We start from the raw sequence: 20,043 nt of genomic DNA on the forward strand, positions 1-20,043 counted from the left end.
ACCAACTGGGGCATAGAATTGAAGCGGTAGAAGCCTCCCAATCAGAATTAGCCCAATGCACTAACTCTTCCTTGAACTGCCATGTACAACAGGAAGAACACATTAATCGAATCTACAACATACTAGAAGATCACGAAAATAGGGAAAGAAGAAATAACCTGAGACTAAAAGACGTCCCAGAATCTATTCTCCCAGAAGCACTGATCCCTACCGCCATTGAAATCTTTCGCTCAATCCTCAACCCGTCAGATCCCCTTGAAATCGATCTGGTGAGAGTTCATAGAGCTCTAAGACCAAAACCAAAACCTGATGAGACCCCACGAGATGTCCTATGCCGTTTTCTGGACTATAGAAACAAAGACCTATTACTAAAGAGAGCCAGAGAAGCGGACTCGATCACCCACGGAGATACTTCAATTCAAATCTTTCAAGATCTTTCTGCCTCTACACTCTACAAGAGACGCCTCTTAAGGCCTCTCACCTCCGTCCTTCAACAGAGACACTATCCTTACCGCTGGCTATTCCCCTTTGGCATTTCTATATCAGCTAAAGACCGGAAATTCCTCATCAAATCCACGGCTGATATCAAGAATGTTTGTAAAGAGCTGGAGATCCAACTCGACCACCCGCTCGTCCTGGAAACAGTCCATGAGGCCCACAGGTTGAAACCTCTGCCTATACCCACTCCTTGGCAAGATTCCTCTGCCTCCAAGTCTGCTCGAGCAAGGCGCCGCTCCTCCAAGACTACACCATCAAAGAATAGAGACCTCGACCAAGACTGATTTAACTCAAGTCGAAAGAAAAAAATTATTGAAGAAAAATATGGGAATTTTTTTTTTCTCTTGTCGGGTATTTTTTACCCTTCCTTGTCTGTTTTTTGATCTTTTTTGCTTCCTGTTCTAAAAGTTACAGAATTCCGGCTGTTCCACTTAGTCTGTATAGATCTATAGTTGTGTAGCGAATTTGCTGCAACCATTGGAGTATTAATCTCCAATATCTTGTTGTTGTATTGACTCCCATTTCCGACTTCCTTCCCCCCCTCCTATGCTAAAAGTTATGTGGTGTTTCATACCGCTTAAAGATACCTCCCCATATGTGTTATATCTTATTCACTTTGTTTTCTCATGTCTTCTTAATCCTAACCATTTCTCTTTTTCATCTACCCTCACCCCCGTTCATCTCTCTTCTCCACATGATCCACAAGACGAGTCATCCCCCTGCTCGAACCTACCTCTACTGCACCCACCATGGCGATAAATCGTAAGTCTTTTCAGATTATATCACACAACGTACACGGACTAAATTCCCCAATCCCTAGGTCGCAAACCCTAAATCTCTTCAAGAAATCTAAATATGATATTTTACTTTTACAAGAGACCCATTTTACCAACGATAAAACCCCTTCGTTTGAAAAATGCTTTTTTGACAGATGGTACCACGCTATCTCCCCCCAGAAAGGTTCGAGAGGCGTTTCAATAGCATTTGCCAAAGATATCCCTTTCCTTCTCTTAGAGTGCCTGTCAGATCCTGAAGGCCGTTATATCTTTATCAAAGGCCTCCTAGCTGGTAATATGGTTACTGTAGGCAACATATATGCCTCCAACAAGCATCATCTAAAATGGCTACGCAAAGCCTTAATTAAACTACGTTCATTCCAAGAAGGCGCTGTTATCCTAGGAGGCGATCTTAATGTAGCATTGGACCCCTCCCTAGACACCTCAACAAAAAAAAGTTCTGTCTCCTTAAAAGATTTGGCCCGTCTCAAATTACTTATTCACTCCCTCGAGCTGGTCGATGCCTGGCGTTATCTACATCAGATATTGACTACACTTACTACTCATACCCCCACAACTCTTACCATCGCCTAGATTACATCCTAATCTCTAGATCCATTCTCCACTCTACCATAAATACCAATATAATCCCCGCTATCCACTCCGACCACTCGATAGTTTTGATTGACTTAGAATTCCACAAACCGTACTCTAGATCTAGAACATGGAGGCTCAATGAGTCGTTACTACAACGAGAAGATATCAAAAGCCGCATTCGTGAATCACTTCAAGAGTTTTTTAAAATTAATACTACCCCTGATGTTGACCCTCCACTGTTATGGAAGGCTCACAAGGCCACGATTCGTGGAGTATTCATCTCAATAGCCTCGTACTTAAATAAACTGAAAAAAGCAGAAACACTAGCTTTATATGAGGACATTGTGGCCTTGGATGCCTCCCACAAGAAAGAGATGTCACTTGACACACTCTCCCAACTCACAAAAAAACGTCAGGCCCTAAAAGATCTCTTGAATATTCGTACCTCTAAACACTATTTATCCTGGTAAAACAGAATCTTTGCTCATGGAGATAAAGCTTCCAAACTTATGATCTCCTTGATCAAAAAACGCCAAGCCCGAACTTTTATCCATAAAATCAAATCTGTAGACGGCCAGACCCTGCAGCAGTACAATCAGATTACCGACGCCTTCCTGACCTTTTTTAAAGACCTGTATCAACTACGTCAAAATGATACAATAGAAGACCAAAACCTAAAACAATCCAAGATCCAAGCTTTTTTATCTTCCCTACACCTCCCTCAATTATCTGCTCTTCAACAAGAATGTCTACTCAGACCCTTTGACCTTTCTGAGCTCCAGTACACCCTGTCGGGAAGGGCAAAAGGGAAATCACCAGGTCCGGACGGGCTTCCCAAAATTTATTATAAATCCTTCTTTGACATTCTAGGTCCCCATCTATTAAATGTCTGCAATGCAGTTCTGGGGGGAAAACCCTTTCCTTCTCAATCGCTAGACGCTCATATTTCCCTCCTCCATAAAGAAGGGAAAGACCCAGAAAGTTGTGGCAGCTATAGGCCTATTTCCTTGCTGAACGTGGCCCTTAAAATGTATGCTAGCCTTATCACGAGGAGATTGGCGGAGCTATTACCACAACTCATCTCCCCCAACCAGACAGGTTTTGTGATAGGCCGAGAGGGTAGAGACAACACCTCCAGAATTCTCCACCTGATTCAATATGCGAAAATCCACAAAACTCCTCTTGTTTTATTGGGAACAGACGCTGAAAAGGCCTTTGACAGGGTGGACTGGACATTCTTGCACGAAACTCTCCTTGCATTTCATATCCCCTCCCAATTAGTTGATGCAATTTTTCAAATGTATACCACCCCTTCAGCCCGACTAAAAATTAACAACTTATTATCAGACCCCTTCTACATTCTGAATGGTACGAGGCAGGGATGTCCTCTCTCTCCGATCTTATATGTGCTGGCCATGGAGCCTCTTATCCAGAGCATTCAACAAGACGCAGATATCAACGGGATCCAAGTAAGCGGCTACCATCACAAATCCGCAGCATTTGCAGATGATCTCTTGGTGGTGCTGTCTGACCCTGGGAGAGGTATCCCTGCCTTCGTCCGCACTCTAGAACTTTATGGGGACCTGTCCAACTACAAAATTAATATTACAAAGTCAGAAGCATTAAGCCTCAATATCTCTAAACCTGAAATTGATAAATTGGAAAAACTCTATCCCTTCAAATGGCCCCCCAGGTTCATAACAAATTTGGGTATCAAAATCGGAAGATCGATGGGGGAGCTCTTAGAACTCAATATAATGCCCTTACTAAAACAGATTACCTCCACGGTCCACTCCTGGAATGCCCCTTTCCTGTCCTGGATGGGCAGAAAAAACCTCCTGAAAAGCATTATACTACCTAAATTCCTGTACCTTTTTCAGATGCTCCCCATCTACATTCCAAAACATTACTTATCCACAATCAACTCTTTCTTTGTTAATTACATTTGGAATAACAAACGCCCCCGAATCAACGCTACTACACTAGCTCTACCAAAATCAGAGGGAGGCATGGGTTTCCCTGATATTTTCAAATATTACAAAGCCGCTATGCTCACCAGGGTAGTTGACTGGATCAGAAGACCCCCTGAAAAACTATGGTTACCTATCGAAGAACACCTCGCTCCCATATCCTTAAGGGCCATGGCGTTATTATATGACTACTCTAATTTAAACCAACTACTCTCCAATGATTTAACAATAGCTATACTTAAAGTTTGGAGAACTGAATTTCTTAAATTGACTCCACCTATTTCCCCAATCTTGATGATACAAGATGTCATAGGCCCAATTCCCCTTAAATTATCCCACGGGGCGTACCCAGACAACCTCTGCCAATTGATGATTTTTTCACTGAAGGCTCAATGATGAGCTTATCAGAATTTCAGACATCCAATCCCCACCTAAATGCCACCTTTCTCCATTATAAAAGATTGAGGGACTACTGCTACAGCAAAAAAGACCAACTTAATCTACTCTGCCCACTCACACCCTTTGAACAACTTTGCGCTCAACATAATTCGCCTAAAAAAATCCTATCAAAACTCTATAAAACTCTGATCATGGAAAAAGCCGTTGCCAAGAGAGCATATATAGGACTATGGGAACGGGATCTTAACACCCTTTTCACACAAAACCAGATCACCTCCATCTACAATAAATCCCACGGCCCTTCCCAATGTGTGAAGTTACAAGAAAATTCTTATAAAGTGATATCGAGATGGTATCGTACCCCCTCCCAGATACATTTATGGCACCCACCCACCCCCGACAAGTGTTGGAGATGTTGTGCAGATCTAGGTTCATACCTACATATCTGGTGGTCTTGTCCAAAAATTGTGTGTTTTTGGCAAATAATAGCAGACATAATATCCACAGTGATAGGCCGAACCCCGTCCCTGGATCCCCAATCTGTTCTACTTAACCTCCCCCGATGTCCCAAGGAATCATCATCCTCCAAACTGGCTTGTAATATTATAGCAGCTGGAAAATATCTAATCCCCACCCTCTGGAAATCCACTCTTATTCCCACTAAAAAACAAGTTCTAGACAAAATAGATCTACTGTACAGCACAGCTGAGTTAGTTGCAAACACTCAGGAATCCCTTACATCTTTCCGGAACATATGGGAGCCGTGGTCCGTGTACCGTTCCAGTTCTGACTTTTTGTCAAACTTTTCAGTAGCCTTGGGAGACTAATCATTACTTGCTCTCAATCACCAACACTTATGGGATGACTCGTCCTGGATCAACATCTTCCCTCGGATCCTACCCTCCTTTCCCCTCAAATCTCTCCCCCTCTTCCTGTCTCAATTCCTTCTTCTCTTTACTCCGTATCTCCAAATTATTGACACTCACAATAATAAATATATCTTGAAATCACTACCTATCCCTCTACCTTTGATTCACTAGGCTGGCCTGTGAGTTAGGGGTTAAAGTTTGGCCCATTAGCCTTTTTCAATTTAATCCCTTTTATGTGATTCTATATAATTCATATTTGTTTGTGTCTTATTACCTTACTATTGTATGCTATCACATTGTATTATTTTATTACCTTTTTTTTCCTTTCCTGTACCGTCCATTTTTTTTTTTCTTCAATAAAAAGAACGTTGAAAGAAAGAAAGACAGGGCAGAACAGGCAGGTAGTTAGCAATTACATGCCTGTTCGCTCATAAGCCCATAGTTTTACAAAAAGTTCTGGACAACTCCTTTAAATGACACAGTTGTATGTCTATATGGGGTCTGAAAGGGACATGAAACAAAGTAGATGAGTTACAACAATTTGTCATCACTGATTCCATTCCAATCACTTTATGTACACAAAAAAAAAGATCAAAAAATTAAAATATATAAAATGTGACACGTAGGGAGCACAAAAATACCTCATGTCCTAAAGTGAACTCATACAAAAAGATATCATGTTCTCCAAATAATAGACAGAAAGCCCTGCGGCTTTAAGAAGCTCCTGCGGGAGATGTAACTGTAGAAAGGCCAGTGTATACAACATTGATTGGGAGTGAGGTAGCCGCAGCCAACTGTGTCTCAAATGAAAAGGGATTGGAGGTCTGACCCAGAAAACAAGCATCGTAACCGCCTGATGAAACTTTAATGATCAACACAAGATTCTCCTTCTCTCAGCCTCTCCGTACAAGCACATTATTCTTATATCCATGCAATTCACGGATGATAGTCTCAGGAGGAGCAGATTCTGAAACTGTATAAAATCAATACGTGAATCAGCACTTCTGAGGATTCTTGATCCTAATAAACAAAGATTATCGAAGAGAAAATGTAAAATACAAATACAATTAAATTGGAGACTCTTAAGCTAAAGGCAAACTACAGTTTCGACCCTATTGTCTACCTTGTAAGTACAAAAAAATAGTACAAATGCTGTAAATGGGCAGTAAGGACAAAAAGAAGATCATGTAGATAGATACAAAGTTATTCAGCTATTTAAATGTCTACAAACTTCAACATAAAAAGGAAAGGTAAAGGCCATGGCTGACAGAGAAAGAAGAACTCTGAAAAGAGCACAGTGGGGTAGACAAAAAGGTGTACAGTCAAGAGGGAAAAGGAAAAATTGCAGCGGGGGTACATTTCAAAAGCATAAAATCAACTAGACTCAACTAAGCAAAAAAAACAACAAAGTACCAAAAAGGATTATCGAGCAATCTGCTTGCCGTGCTCTCACTGATCATGACCCAAATCAATTTGAACTTAATAATAATAATTTTATTTATATAGCGCCAACATATTCCGCAGTGCTTTGCAAATTATAGAGGGGACTTGTACAGACAATAGACATTACAGCATAACAGAAATCACAGTTCAAAACAGATACCAAGAGGAATGAGAGCCCTGCTCGCAAGCTTACAAACTATGAGGAAAAGGGGAGACACGAGAGGTGGATGGTAACAATTGCTTTAGTTATTCGGACCACTACCGGTATATTCACCTGAGACACGAATGTTCAATTCACAGATTTTATAATGGTGTATTTCTCTACTTTAAATATAAAGCCAGTGGTTTCCAAAAACATTTTAGGTACCTCCTTATGGGCATTAATTACAAGCCAAGTGTATTTACATACAGATGACAGCACAGTGGGCAACAAAATAAAAAAAACAAGAATCTCACTATACACCATGGAGGGAATCCTCAAGTTCCTTCCTTTCAGAATTAGAACTAAACTAGTTATTAAATATAATTTGATTACATCTAATTTAAATTTTAGACTTGACAACAGTTTGGTAGATCTATTCCTTGTTTGCTATTTTATTGAAAATTAAATAGTTAAAGTAAAAATTCTACCAAATTCCTGTTACCATAGAGTCGTGCATTTTTGGAGTTCAGATGATTAGTTACACATATTATATCAGATGAGTTACACATTTATAACTAAACCCCATGAATGCCTGTGGAAGCCAGATCAACTGCACACAGAATTGTAACCCTTTATAACTCATATACTTTTGTATTTAAAGCAACTGCTCATAAGTTCACAAAATATGTAATTTAGTACGTTGAAGAAATGATTACTGGTTATTTATTTTTCAAGGATAATAGAAAAGGGGCTGCCGCGCTAATACCAGTGTACCAATGCACAAACTTAGTGACTATACAGTTGTGGCCAAAAGTAATGACACCCCTGCAATTCTGTCAGATAATACTCAGTTTCTTCCTGAAAATGATTGCAAACACAAATTCTTTGGTATTATTATCTTCTTTTAATTTGTCTTAAATGAAAAAACACAAAAGAGAATGAAGCAAAAAGCAAAACATTGATCATTTCACACAAAACTCCAAAAATGGGCCAGACAAAAGTATTGGCACCCTCAGCCTAATTCTTGGTTGCACAACCTTTAGCCAAAATAACTGCGACCAACCGCTTCCGGTAACCATCAATGAGTTTCTTACAATGCTCTGCTGGAATTTTAGACCATCAGGTCCCTGATATTTGAAGGGTGCCTTCTCCAAACTGCCATTTTTAGATCTCTCCACAGGTGTTCTATGGGATTCAGGTCTGGACTCATTGCTGGCCACCTTAGAAGTCTCCAGTGCTTTCTCTCAAACCATTTTCTAGTGCTTTTTGAAGTGTGTTTTGGGTCACTGTCCTGCTGGAAGACGCATGACCTCTGAGGGAGACCCACCTTTCTCACACTGGGCCCTACATTATGCTGCAAAATTTGTTGGTAGTCTTCAGACTTCATAATGCCATGCACACGGTCAAGCAGTCCAGTGCCAGAGGCAGCAAAGCAACCCCAAATCATCAGGGAACCTCCACCATGTTTGACTGTAGGGACCGTGTTCTTTTCCTAGAATGCCTCTTTTTTTTCTCCTGTAAATGCCATGTTGATGCCTTTGCCCAAAAAGCTCTACTTTTGTCTCATCTGACCAGAGAATATTCTTCCAAAAACGTTTTAGGCTTTTTCAGGTAAGTTTTGACAAACTCCAGCCTGGCTTTTTTATGTCTCGGGGTAAGAAGTGGGGTCTTCCTGTGTCTCCTACCATACAGTCCCTTTTCATTCAGACACCGACGGATAGTACGGGTTGACACTGTTGTACCCTCGGACTGCAGGGCAGCTTGAACTTGTTTGGATGTTAGTCGAGGTTCTTTATCCAACATCCGCACAATCTTGCGTTGAAATCTCTTGTCAATTTTTCTTTTCCATCCACATCTAGGGAGCTTAATCACAGTGCCATGGGCTTTAAACTTCTTGATGACACTGTGCACGGTAGACACAGGAACATTCAGGTCATTGGAGATGGACTTGTAGCCTTGAGATTGCTCATGCTTCCTCACAATTTGGTTTCTCAAGTCCTCAGACAGTTCTTTGGTCTTCTTTCTTTTCTCCATGCTCAATGTGGTACACACAAGGACACAGGACAAAGGTTGAGTCAACTTTAATCCATGTCAACTGGCTGCAAGTGTGATTTAGTTATTGCCAACATTTGTTAGGTGCCACAGGTAAGTTACAGGTGCTGTAGTAATAATAATAATAATAATAGTTGGGGAGCGTCCTCCTGTTGCACAGAAATGGCTCCTGTGTTCGCGTCTGCAAGCTCCGGCGGTCAGCCTCGGCCGAATGCGCTGCCGTGTAGTAGCGTGGTGAGCGGGGGGCGTGGTTAGCGGTGACGTCACCTGCCCGTGGAAGTCGGACATGTACAAGGGCCAATCCTGACGCGTTTTGAGGGAACCATCCCTCTTTCTCAAGGTTGTGGTACCTGTACTATCGCATACCCTTTATACCGCCATTCTTCTCCCTGCTGATGCACTAATCTGCCTAATTAACTTGCGGATAGCACTATGTTGGGCACGCTGCTTGCAAGAAACTTGCACATAATGGATTCTGCCTTGCCGCTGACCTACATGTATATTGCATAAATATTAAATTTTGGGAAAAAAGGGAATAGTCTCCCTCATCTTGAGCACTTATTATACATGAGGGGCTGTTTCTTTCTGCAATCCCTAAAAAAACTTTTCTCAGCGAAAAACCGATTTAATGTATGTACAGTTATCCTTGAGGCTATGTGCACACGTTCAGGAATTCATGCAGAAAATTCCTGTGAAAAACTGGACATTTTCTGCAAGAAATCCGCAAGAAAACCGCATGCGTTTTTGCCGCTGTTTTGACACGTTTTTGACGCGGTTTTGACGCGTTTTTGCCGCAGTTTTTTCCGGACACTTCCCAATGCATTTTGTAGTGGGAAATCCGCAAAAAAAACGCAAAATTAATTAACATGCTGCGTTTTTTACCGCGATGCGTTTTTTACCGCGATGCGTTTTTTTCGCGGAAAAAAACGCATCATGTGCACAAAACATGCTGAATTCATTCTAAATGATGGGATGCTTATTGTATGCGGGTTTTTTTGCGGTTTTATAGCGTTTTTATCGGGGAAAAAACGCGAAAAAACCGCAACGTGTGCACACAGCCTGAGACACAGCTTTCTTAGGCAGATTTGCACATCTCATCTGCCAGGGTGCCAGCGGCTTTTACATCACAGTGAAATAGGACAGCGCCAGTGTGGTTTTGATTTACACGGTTATTTATTTTTATTAGATATTACCCATTGACTCCTTTTTTGGCTCAAAATCATTAGGACAGAGCTGAAATCTGTGACTAGAGCTTAGCTACAATATCTACAAGAAATCTGAAGTGTTCTGAGACACGCCTCCTATCTCATCATTGGCTCAGACAGTTGCTCTAAACCTTCCCCTGCAGTTCGGACTTCTCAGATTGGTTGATTCTTAGTAACACAAGTTTGTCACCTGCTCACCAGGAAGTCAGAGCACACAGAGCACATTTCTATTACAGACAAGACAAGAATAATTATTACAGTTTACCAAACTGACAATCAGAAAAAAACAGCAGGTAATCGACAAACCTACATAAAGGAAATGGAGTTGTTATAAGGGGAGTCAGGAAACCATAAACCATACATAGTGATTTTCTAATTATTTCTTTTTATTCCATAGATCAGATGAGACTCGGCAGCTCATCAGATGACAGGGTAATGAAATGTGACCACTAGGACTAACAGCAACAATGTGGCAGGAAATTTTTTAAAATGCAAAAAATTCAATAGAGTCACCAACGCCTCCTGTCACGATAATGTAAAATACCATAGCAGCGGGATTTTTGCACACGTGACCATGGTCCTGAAAGCACATGGCAGCTTTGACCCCCCTTCTCTCTTTGTTTCTGCTGTGTGTGAAGCTATTCTTCTAAATGCTCTGCCCTGCTCCCAAGCCAGGAATGTTTATTGCGCTTGTAGATGCACAAATCTCCCTCCAGATGAAACTGGTCTGATATCTCTCTTAAGACAGGAGGTTCTTTGTTCTAATATAGTAAGATATTGGGCCACCGATTTGGGCTAGGAAAATAATAAGTACATATTGCTAACTTCCATCAGTAGATCTGTTAAACACTTTAAGCGCGAGACGCTAACCACAACAGGTACAAAGTGCAGATTTCTCTGGAACCGTGTGGAACAACTAGGATGAATTTGGTACCAATAGAAAGCTAATTTTAATTCAAGATGGATGAGTTGTGTGTTTGACTCTGCCAGATTCTCGAGCAAAGATATGAGTTATAAGAATTGCTGTTGAAATCTGAAAGTCTGAAGAAAAGGGAGGGTCCAGGGAAACCAGCCTTTTTAGTGATGTCACAAGGCTGCAAGTTATAAGTTTCTGCATGTCACCCAGTCTTGCCTGAGGAGCTGTTCCTATCCCGACCTCCTGATACACTGGAACATTTGGGGCTCCGCCTACCAGCATGGTTGCCTGAAATGATCTGAGCACATGTAAGTGTTACTTTCTGTTTTAATCCATGTTATTTTATAATTGCTTTGTACATAAATACTGTACTTTGTCTCATATTGTAGCATCTTTAGATACTGTACCTTTTTATAAACACTGCCTGTTCTTTTATGGAGTAAAATATTTAAAATACTAGCTTTGTTCTCCTGCTCTAAAAGGTACCCTACGTCTTCTGAAGGGAATTACGCTACTGTTTTGGGTTCGCTTCGGACATATTAATCAAAGCTGGTGGCGGCATACATTGTCCTGCATTTTTGGTAGTCGCTGTAGCGACGGCGGCGTTGATAATTATTGTTCCTGCCTGAGTGGGGAGTAGTTATATTGCTCTCGCTGCAGCGTGCCCAATAGCCATAGCAGGCAGCCTTTCTGGCGACTAATTACCCTAGGTGCAGTACCTAATCTGACCTGAGGGTAAGGGGGGGCGCCAGAGAGCTGCAAGTTTTCAAGCGGAACTGTAAAGCGGGATATACATAAATCCCTGCAGTTCGTGTTATATAGCAGAGCAGTGGGATAACTAAAATAAGCCCCTGCGGTAAACTAAGAGGTCAATAGCCTTGTTTGTGATTCATCACATTGGAGCAGTGGAGGGATAACTAAGATAAGCCCCCTGCACATGTGATAGCCGTTGGCTGGCCGAAGGTCACCCCGATCGTGACGCACTGTTGACAGTCACGGTGTGAATCGTGACACCTCCCGAGGAAACCATACGCAATACTTTGAGGCCTGCTTCATCCACGTCCCCCTTCAGGTCAATCAGTTGGACTATAATCATTTAATATTTCTCTAATTTATTTGAACACTTAGGTGTATTTACATCTGGTCTTAGACCACACTTATTGGCGGTTATTAAATTGTATTTTATATATACCGTATATATCTTGTGGCTGGCTATATTTACTTTTACCAGTGATCTATTATGATCTAATCCTTTGCACAAGCACTTTATACTGCCCCACAGGATCTATAAGTGTGTGCATTTTGTCATGAATCCCTTTATATGATTTTCTTTCATTGCAGCCTCCGTTATAGTGTTTTTGCCCTCTCTGGTTTCCATTTTTACCTAGATATATCTACTTATCCCATAGACTGTGACTCCTGTTTGGACGTGGCACTTTAGTGTCGCCTCGCTTCGCCATTGTTACTAATCAGTTTTTATCTGCCTTTGTTTTTATGAATTTATAATAAAGTTTATTCATAATTTCGATATGTTCCAGAGTCCATTTTTTCTCTCTTTGGTTTATAAAGAATTCTATAGCAGGTCTAAAATTTGAGCAAATGTGTTAAATTAATCTGCACACATTTCAAAACCCTAACTTGTACACATGATCTAAGCAGAATCCTAAAAAATAAGACACTAAATTAATCTAAACTGCAGCCTAAAACGAAATGCAAATTATAAAGCAAATGACGGTTTAAACATTGCCTAACTAAAATGATACAGACAACATAAATGTTGCCTAAAAATCAAAGAGAAAGCATCAAATAAATATACTTTACACATATAACTAACCCAAATCTGTATACATTTCCTAACGTTCAAGGAAATCTGTCAGCAGGATGTCACACCCTAAACAATTTATATGTGCATGTATATTTGAGGGGTCCAGCAATATCTCTACATAGCCAGTCCATTCCTCCATTACTGAAAAATCAGCTTTTTAATTGATATGCAAACACCTTAATGGTCTGGTAATGCTTGTTTTGAGTCACTATAATTATATATAGAGATAACAGGGACTTTAAACACACAGCACAGGAAAGTGGAAGACCTGGTTAGAACTGCTGATGCAATGCTGGGTGCCATACCAGAAATTGTTATTATGCAGGACTGATAACAGCTCTGAGCTGAGAGAAAGGCAGTGAGCAGCTATAATTGCTGTACAGAAATCAATGGGCTGGAAAGAGTAGGCTGATATGTTAGGAGTTAACTTCTCACCTGGAATGCATCTAATACTCATTTTGGGCAATAATCTGGACAGACACTAGAGGCTGAGCTCCACTGTAACAAGCTGTACACTATGAAAAATAAAAGCTTTCACTGCAGAAAGACAGCAGAGAGTAAAAGCAAGTTACCCGTATTTTTCTGACCATAAGACGCACTTTTTTCCCTCCAAATTTGAGAGGAAAGTGTGGGTGCGTCTTATGGTAGGGATGTAATATGGGGAGGGGGCAACAGCGAGTGGGATTGCACTGGGAGGCAGGAGGCAGAAAAATGTCCCTGCCAGGCTTCAGGAATCAGCGCTGGGGAAACCACATGGTCCTGATCATAAAAGTGCAATGAATATTCATTAGCTGCTTCCCCGCCCACCTGTCAGCTGAGTGGTGAGTTGGGAGCAGCACATGAATACTCCTTCACAGGGACACACATGGTTTCCCCAGCGCTGGATTCCTGCAGCAGCCGGGGAGACCTGGGTGTCTGGTGGAGGAGGCAGCAGCAGGTGCTAGAGGAGACACAAGATCGCTGCATACCTGCCTGCCGGGGCTGTGCTGGATGGATGCTGAGTGCTCCAGCACAAGGACCTGTGTGATGTCATGAAGAGGGCTGGCTGGAGCATCACATGGCAGCACAGAGCCCTCCCTCTTCTGATGTCATCACAGGTCCTGCAAACACCAAACTACAATCTGCAAGCTTACTCCTGTGCTGTGGAGAGGCAACAAGAGGGAGCGCTCTGTGGTGTCATGGGATTGGATGCTCCAGCATTTTACCTCACCACAGTGTGGCTGGCTGCCACAATTAAAAGGTTAGTCACTACAACACACAATAAAGCAATCTGCCACTTTTGTGGTGAACTATAACTCCCAGAATGCCATAGGTTCTGCAGGACATGCTGGGAGTTATAGTTCTCCCAATGGGATCTCAAAGCAGCACTCCAGTGTTATTTTTCAGTCCTGGCCCCCATTCTTATACTCAACCTCCAGCATCTTCATACAGTACTTTACAGACACCACACTGGCCTCGCAGCTTCCAACATAATAACATACTATTATATATAACAACACATATAATAGTATGTTTATGTTATTAAATATTTTACCACCTTTTTTGCTTCAAATATTTTTTTCCCTATTTTCCACCTCTAAAACCTGGGTGCGTCTTATAGTCCGGTGCGCCTTATAGTCCGAAAAATACGGTAATTCCAAAGTTGCCTATTTTCACGCTGTCTATCTGACTAAAGTAATTTAATATCATGAGAACACACCTTTCAGACTTGTTTCACACATTAAAAAAGTACGGACTGTGTCAACCTTCAGGTGCAAGCTGAAGGTTTTACAATGGCCCTCACAGTTCCCTGATCTGAATATCATTGAAAATCTGTGGTTAGATCTCAAAATAGCAGTGCATGCAAGACGACCCAGGAGTCTCACAGAACTGGAAGAATTGTCCAAGGAAGAATGGATGAAAATCCCTCAAACAAGAATTGACAGACTCTTGGCTGGGTACAAAAAGCATTTACAAGCTATGATACTTTCAAAATGGCGGTGCTACTAGGTACTAAGCTTGCAGGGTGCCCAAACCTTTTCATTAGTCCATTTTTCCTTTTTTCTAATTATTAAAATGTAAAATATTTAAAAAATATATATATTATTTTGGCGTAAAATACAAAGGAAATGTGTCATCAAATATGTAACTATGTCTTTTTAGAGATCATTTCATCTTCAACTTTTTTAACAGTTCACAATAACAGTAATTTTGACCAGGGGTGCCCAAATTTTTACATGCCATTGTAAATATGACCATCGTAAAGAACCCTTATGGCAGAACTGCTCCTAATATGATGCCGATTCATTCATTTTGGGCATTCGGTGCCATCAGCAGATGTGTATGATCAATCTGGGAGCAGAATTTAAAAAACACAAAATAACCCAGTTACTATGATTTCTGACCCAGCTCGCTCACAGCGTCGGCACCGTACCACATTTCTATCTATGCAGGAAATTAGATACTTTGTACCCTGTCCAGTTTCAGACAACCCATCAAAGACTCCTAGCTCTGTAGACAACCCATCAGAGACTCACAGCTCTGATATTACACATGGTGCCTTCTAGTAGGGAAGCCCCCAGCAATGCAGGTCAATTTGAGACTTCTTGAGCTTCTTGGGGATTTTGTGCTCCTCTTTCCATATGGTGTGAGGAGAGGTGCTATATACTAGAGCAGGGGTGTCAAACTGCATTCCTCGAGGGCTGCAAACAGGTCATGTTTTCAGGATATCCTTGAACTGCACAGGTGATAATTTAATCACCTACACAAATTATGAGTTGGTGATTAAATTATCACCTGTGCAGTACAAGGAAATCCTGAAAACATGACCTGTTTGCAGCCCTCAAGGAATGCAGTTTGACACCCCTGTACTAGAGCGTTCCTGTCTGTGTGAAGAGATGAGGTCTTCAGTCGGATGTGAATCCTTGAAATATGAATACTTCCCTGCACAGATCACACATGTGTAAAGTTCTCTAAATTATATTTTGGACTTCTTGGGATTGTGATGATTCCCGATATTGAACAGCATCACAGTAAGGAGATCAATGGTTAAAAACTACTTGTATGGTGGGCACAGGTCCCAACCCCTCAATACTTCCCTCCTTGCAAGAGACCCAAAACAATGTTAGTTTTCCTCAAACTGGTGCCAGATTGTGACTGCAGCCTATATATCCATACAATCACATACTGTCGACTCCTGTAGGCTGCACAGCGCTATATACCAGAGGAGAACCCACTCCTATCATTTGTGATAGCAACTGAAAATGTTGCAGTAGAAAATAATGAAAAAGCATCATGAAAAATTCTTTATTTTAGAATTTATAGAGAATAAATGTGAACACTCCCTTATTGTTCACATCTGAGCTAGACGCTCCGCTACAGATTCCATCATTTATACTAGAAGAAATAGCACAGTAAAATGACAGACATGATGGAAACTTGATAATCCTTTATATATAAAAAAAATGGGGTCCATCAGTTCCATCATTGACAAATCCATTAAATTCTGTGTTTTTCTTTTCTATGGCAGAAGAGAAATATGGAACTCCTGACACAAATGTTAAAAGGAGCCTAAATTGTGACTGGGAATTCCAGATAGATCTGATCTTTTGGCCTATAGTATTCCTGAAAATTCCCTTTAAAAGGGAATCTCAAAAATCCTCAGAGGTGGGCCGCTCAGCAGACGGGAGTGCACAGCCAGGCTACGAGTCATATGCTTACTAATAAATCCGTACTCCGGTCTGTGCGCGTGCTCAGCACCAGGAGCTTTATGCTCGTCTGCGGACCTGAGCAGCTCTCAAGGGATGACTGATTTTTGACTGATCAGTGGAGGTCTTAGGACCCTCCACTAATCTACTTCCGTTTATTATCTCACTAAAATATGAAAAGATTGCTCGTGCTTTGCACCATGCAATTAAGATCGCTTTTCTTCAGCGCTGTCCTCATCTCTACTATCCAGCAAGCCATGTCTGAAGAAGGACTGTACCTTGGGATCGAAACGGTACACTATTATTCTGTGTTAGTTTGCCAAAATAAAAACTTAATCTGTCTACAGTTTAGAGTGACAAATATCGTTGTATTTCTGATCTGACGGAGTGGAACCCTTCTTGAGCACCAGACTGTCCCTACAACAGTGCCGTCATGTCAATAAAAGATAGTATTTGGGTTTGTTTTTTTGCAGCCAGCTGAATGAATACGAGTCAGACAAGATGACAACCAAGTAATCCATCATCAGTCTAAAATCATTGGGACAATATGAACAACCAAAGTATTTTAGATACTAAAATATTACACAGAACAAATTAGGTAATGAATTTCTAATGAATTTGCTTTCAATATAGGAATACTTTTCATTCCCTCTTTGATCTTACCCAGCAAGGACAACACCATCATAGGCGTGAACATCACACAGGACCTTCCCGAGTTCATACTGCAGTTGGCTCACAGTTCCAGTACGGTTCTGAAATGGAGAAACAAAACTATTTACCCAACAGATCACCAAAACTATACTTTGTCATATATCGCTAATCATTTTATTGGTTTACCCAATACTGGGACACTTATTTACAATTAGAAGGGGTTTTTACACTCATGGTCTTTCCAAAGAATAGGCCATTGATGCTTTTATTTGCCCAAAGGTTGGTTATTGCTTTTATACATTCATTGTGCTTTTCAGTGTGGGTCTAAAGGCCCCTTCACATTAAGCGACGCTGCAGCGATACCGACAACGATCCGGATCACTGCAGCGTCGCTGTTTGGTCGCTGGAGAGCTGTCACACAGACAGCTCTCCAGCGACCAACGATCCCGAAGTCCCCGGGTAACCAGGGTAAACATCGGGTAACTAAGCGCAGGGCCGCGCTTAGTAACCCGATGTTTACCCTGGTTACCAGCGTAAAAGTAAAAAACAAACAAACACTACATACTTACCTACCGCTGTCTGTCCCCGACGCTGTGCTCTGCACTCCTCCTGTACTGACTGTGAGCACAGCGGCCGGAAAGCAGAGCGGTGACGTCACCGCTCTGCTTTCCGGCTGACCGACGCTCACAGCCAGTACAGGAGGAGTGCAGAGCACAGCGCCGGGGACAGACAGCGGTAGGTAAGTATGTAGTGTTTGTTTTTTTTTACTTTTACGCTGGTAACCAGGGTAAACATCGGGTTACTAAGCGCGGCCCTGCGCTTAGTTACCCGATGTTTACCCTGGTTACCAGTGAAGACATCGCTGGATCGGTGTCACACACGCCGATCCAGCGATGTCCACGGGAGATCCAGCGACGAAATAAAGTTCTGGACTTTGTTCAGCGACCAACGATCTCCCAGCAGGGGCCTGATCGTTGGTCGCTGTTACACAGAACGATTTCCTTAACGATATCGTTGCTACTTCACAAAAAGCAACGATATCATTAACAATATCGTTATGTGTGAAGGTACCTTAAGAAGTAGGACCCAAACTGATCAAACATTACGGGTCATCTCTTTATTGTTCACACAAGAACATTGGCTTGTACAATGGCCAGAAAAAAAAAAGGTCCATCAATGTTCCTGCTGTAAGACTCAGTCTTTACCTCCCTCCTCCTTGTTAAGCTACTGCCCGTTCCCTTGTTGCTCGTGTTCCATTTGCCGATGGTAACGCAGCATGAGCAACGTTCCTATTATGGGATCTGGACGATAGGAGTTCTACTTCTCCCAAGCAAAGCTTCATTCAACCATTAGAAAGAGAAGAAAAGTTTACAGTTCAATACAAAGCACAGTCGCAGTTTCCAAATAAAGAGAATCTACTATAAAATCATCTAATTCTGTCTGTTTGTCTGTAACGGAAATCCCACGTCGCTGATTGGTCACGCCAGCCGCCTGCGACCAATCAGCCACAGGCGCAGCCCGGCCGCGAATTGGCGCATGATTTGAACCACGCTTTGCTGATTGGTCGCGCCCGGCCGGCCGCGAACAATCAGCTATATTGGCGCGGGATTTATACTACATACATATTCTAGAATACCCGATGCGTTAGAATCGGTCCACCATCTAGTAATTAGATATTTACATTATGGCTTTTATGATGGTCCCTTGACAACACTAGGGTTAAAAACAATCACGCTAACCTTTCCACGGGCTGAGAAAAGCAAGTTCAACTTCCAGCAAAAAGTGGACAAATATATTTAAAAAAAAAGCTAAAAAAGGAAATAAAAGAAAAAATAGTTAATAAATAAATATCTTGGGGATGATGGGCCTAACTGAGCATGCTAAAGAACTTGGGCTATTCACACTTTTATTCCTGTATTTCATATTATTAACTGTCGCAATAGCATAGCGTTCTTTGTATTTCATCCAGGAAAAATAAATGAAAAGCTCATCAATCAATAGATAACATTTCATAATAGATCATGAGGGACCACAATAAAATACATCACAGATCTGGTAAAAATGGAATCCATGCTGCCAGTGTGAACAGGACCTTAGATTGCTTTAATTAGTGTGTGATATCTAAGGCCATGCCAAAATGTTCAGAATTTGCCATTGTTGTGCAGTCAAAGCAAATTAATGTAGTATTTTAAACACCATTCAGATACAGCAAAAAAAATATCTATGCAGAATGATGAACGCGCTGCGGGTGTAAATCCATAGAGTGTTCATTGATTGTGGAGATTCTGAAAGGAAGAGTAATGGATTCGCAATACTGCATATCAATGACGCTTGCTAAGGACCAGTAATACTGGCGCAGACACAGAACAAATCAGGATTTTTAGACTGATTTTTTTCTACAAATGCTATAAAAAATTAAAAAAAAATAGAAGTCAAATTTGGCCTAGGCAACTAACTAGCACGACATGTTGTAATGAAGTGAATGACAGCAAAGTGCACGAAGCGTAAATGTTCTGCTTCATTCAGGTGGAATGAATAAGCTCATCATGTGGATGTAATGTAATATCGAATATAAAATGTGCTGCTTAAATCGCTCCATAAGACCATCTAAATAGAGTAAGGTGGGACTCTCGTGGATGAAAAAAAAAAAAAAGGATGAAAAACGTGACAAAAATGCAAAAAAAAAGTGGAAAAAAATGCTAGAAAAACGCAAGCGGATTTCCTGGCAATGGAGTTCGGTTTTGATGAGGAAAATTCCGTTTCGATTCTGCAACATGGGCACATAGTCTAATACAGGTGTTGTGTTCTGAACACAATACAAACACTAGGGGGAACACAAAAATGTTACGCATCAGCAATATCCCTATAGCAGGTATAGTAAAATAGTTCCCGGTCGCTGTCTTCTACAGGTTCCAGCGCCACTCTAATCCCTCTGGACCATTTTGTAGACACCGCTTTGACTGGCCGAAAATCACTGCCAACTGTTACTTTCTCCATTAGGGCTCGTTCACACC

At 41.4% G+C, this 20,043-nt stretch overlaps 1 protein-coding gene across 1 annotated transcript in view; it reads right to left on the reverse strand.

Moving 5' to 3' along the window:
• FBXW8 (F-box and WD repeat domain containing 8) overlaps nucleotides 1-20,043 on the reverse strand; it is a 213,055-nt gene that overhangs the window by 113,441 nt on the left and 79,571 nt on the right. Inside the window, exon 4 of the mRNA XM_069754707.1 lies at nucleotides 17,042-17,130. Coding sequence (XP_069610808.1) covers nucleotides 17,042-17,130 — 89 coding nt within the window. The remainder of the gene's footprint in view (nucleotides 1-17,041; nucleotides 17,131-20,043) is intronic.

Source organism: Ranitomeya imitator, chromosome 1 (assembly GCF_032444005.1).
Source record: "Ranitomeya imitator isolate aRanImi1 chromosome 1, aRanImi1.pri, whole genome shotgun sequence".
Lineage (NCBI taxonomy): Eukaryota > Metazoa > Chordata > Amphibia > Anura > Dendrobatidae > Ranitomeya > Ranitomeya imitator.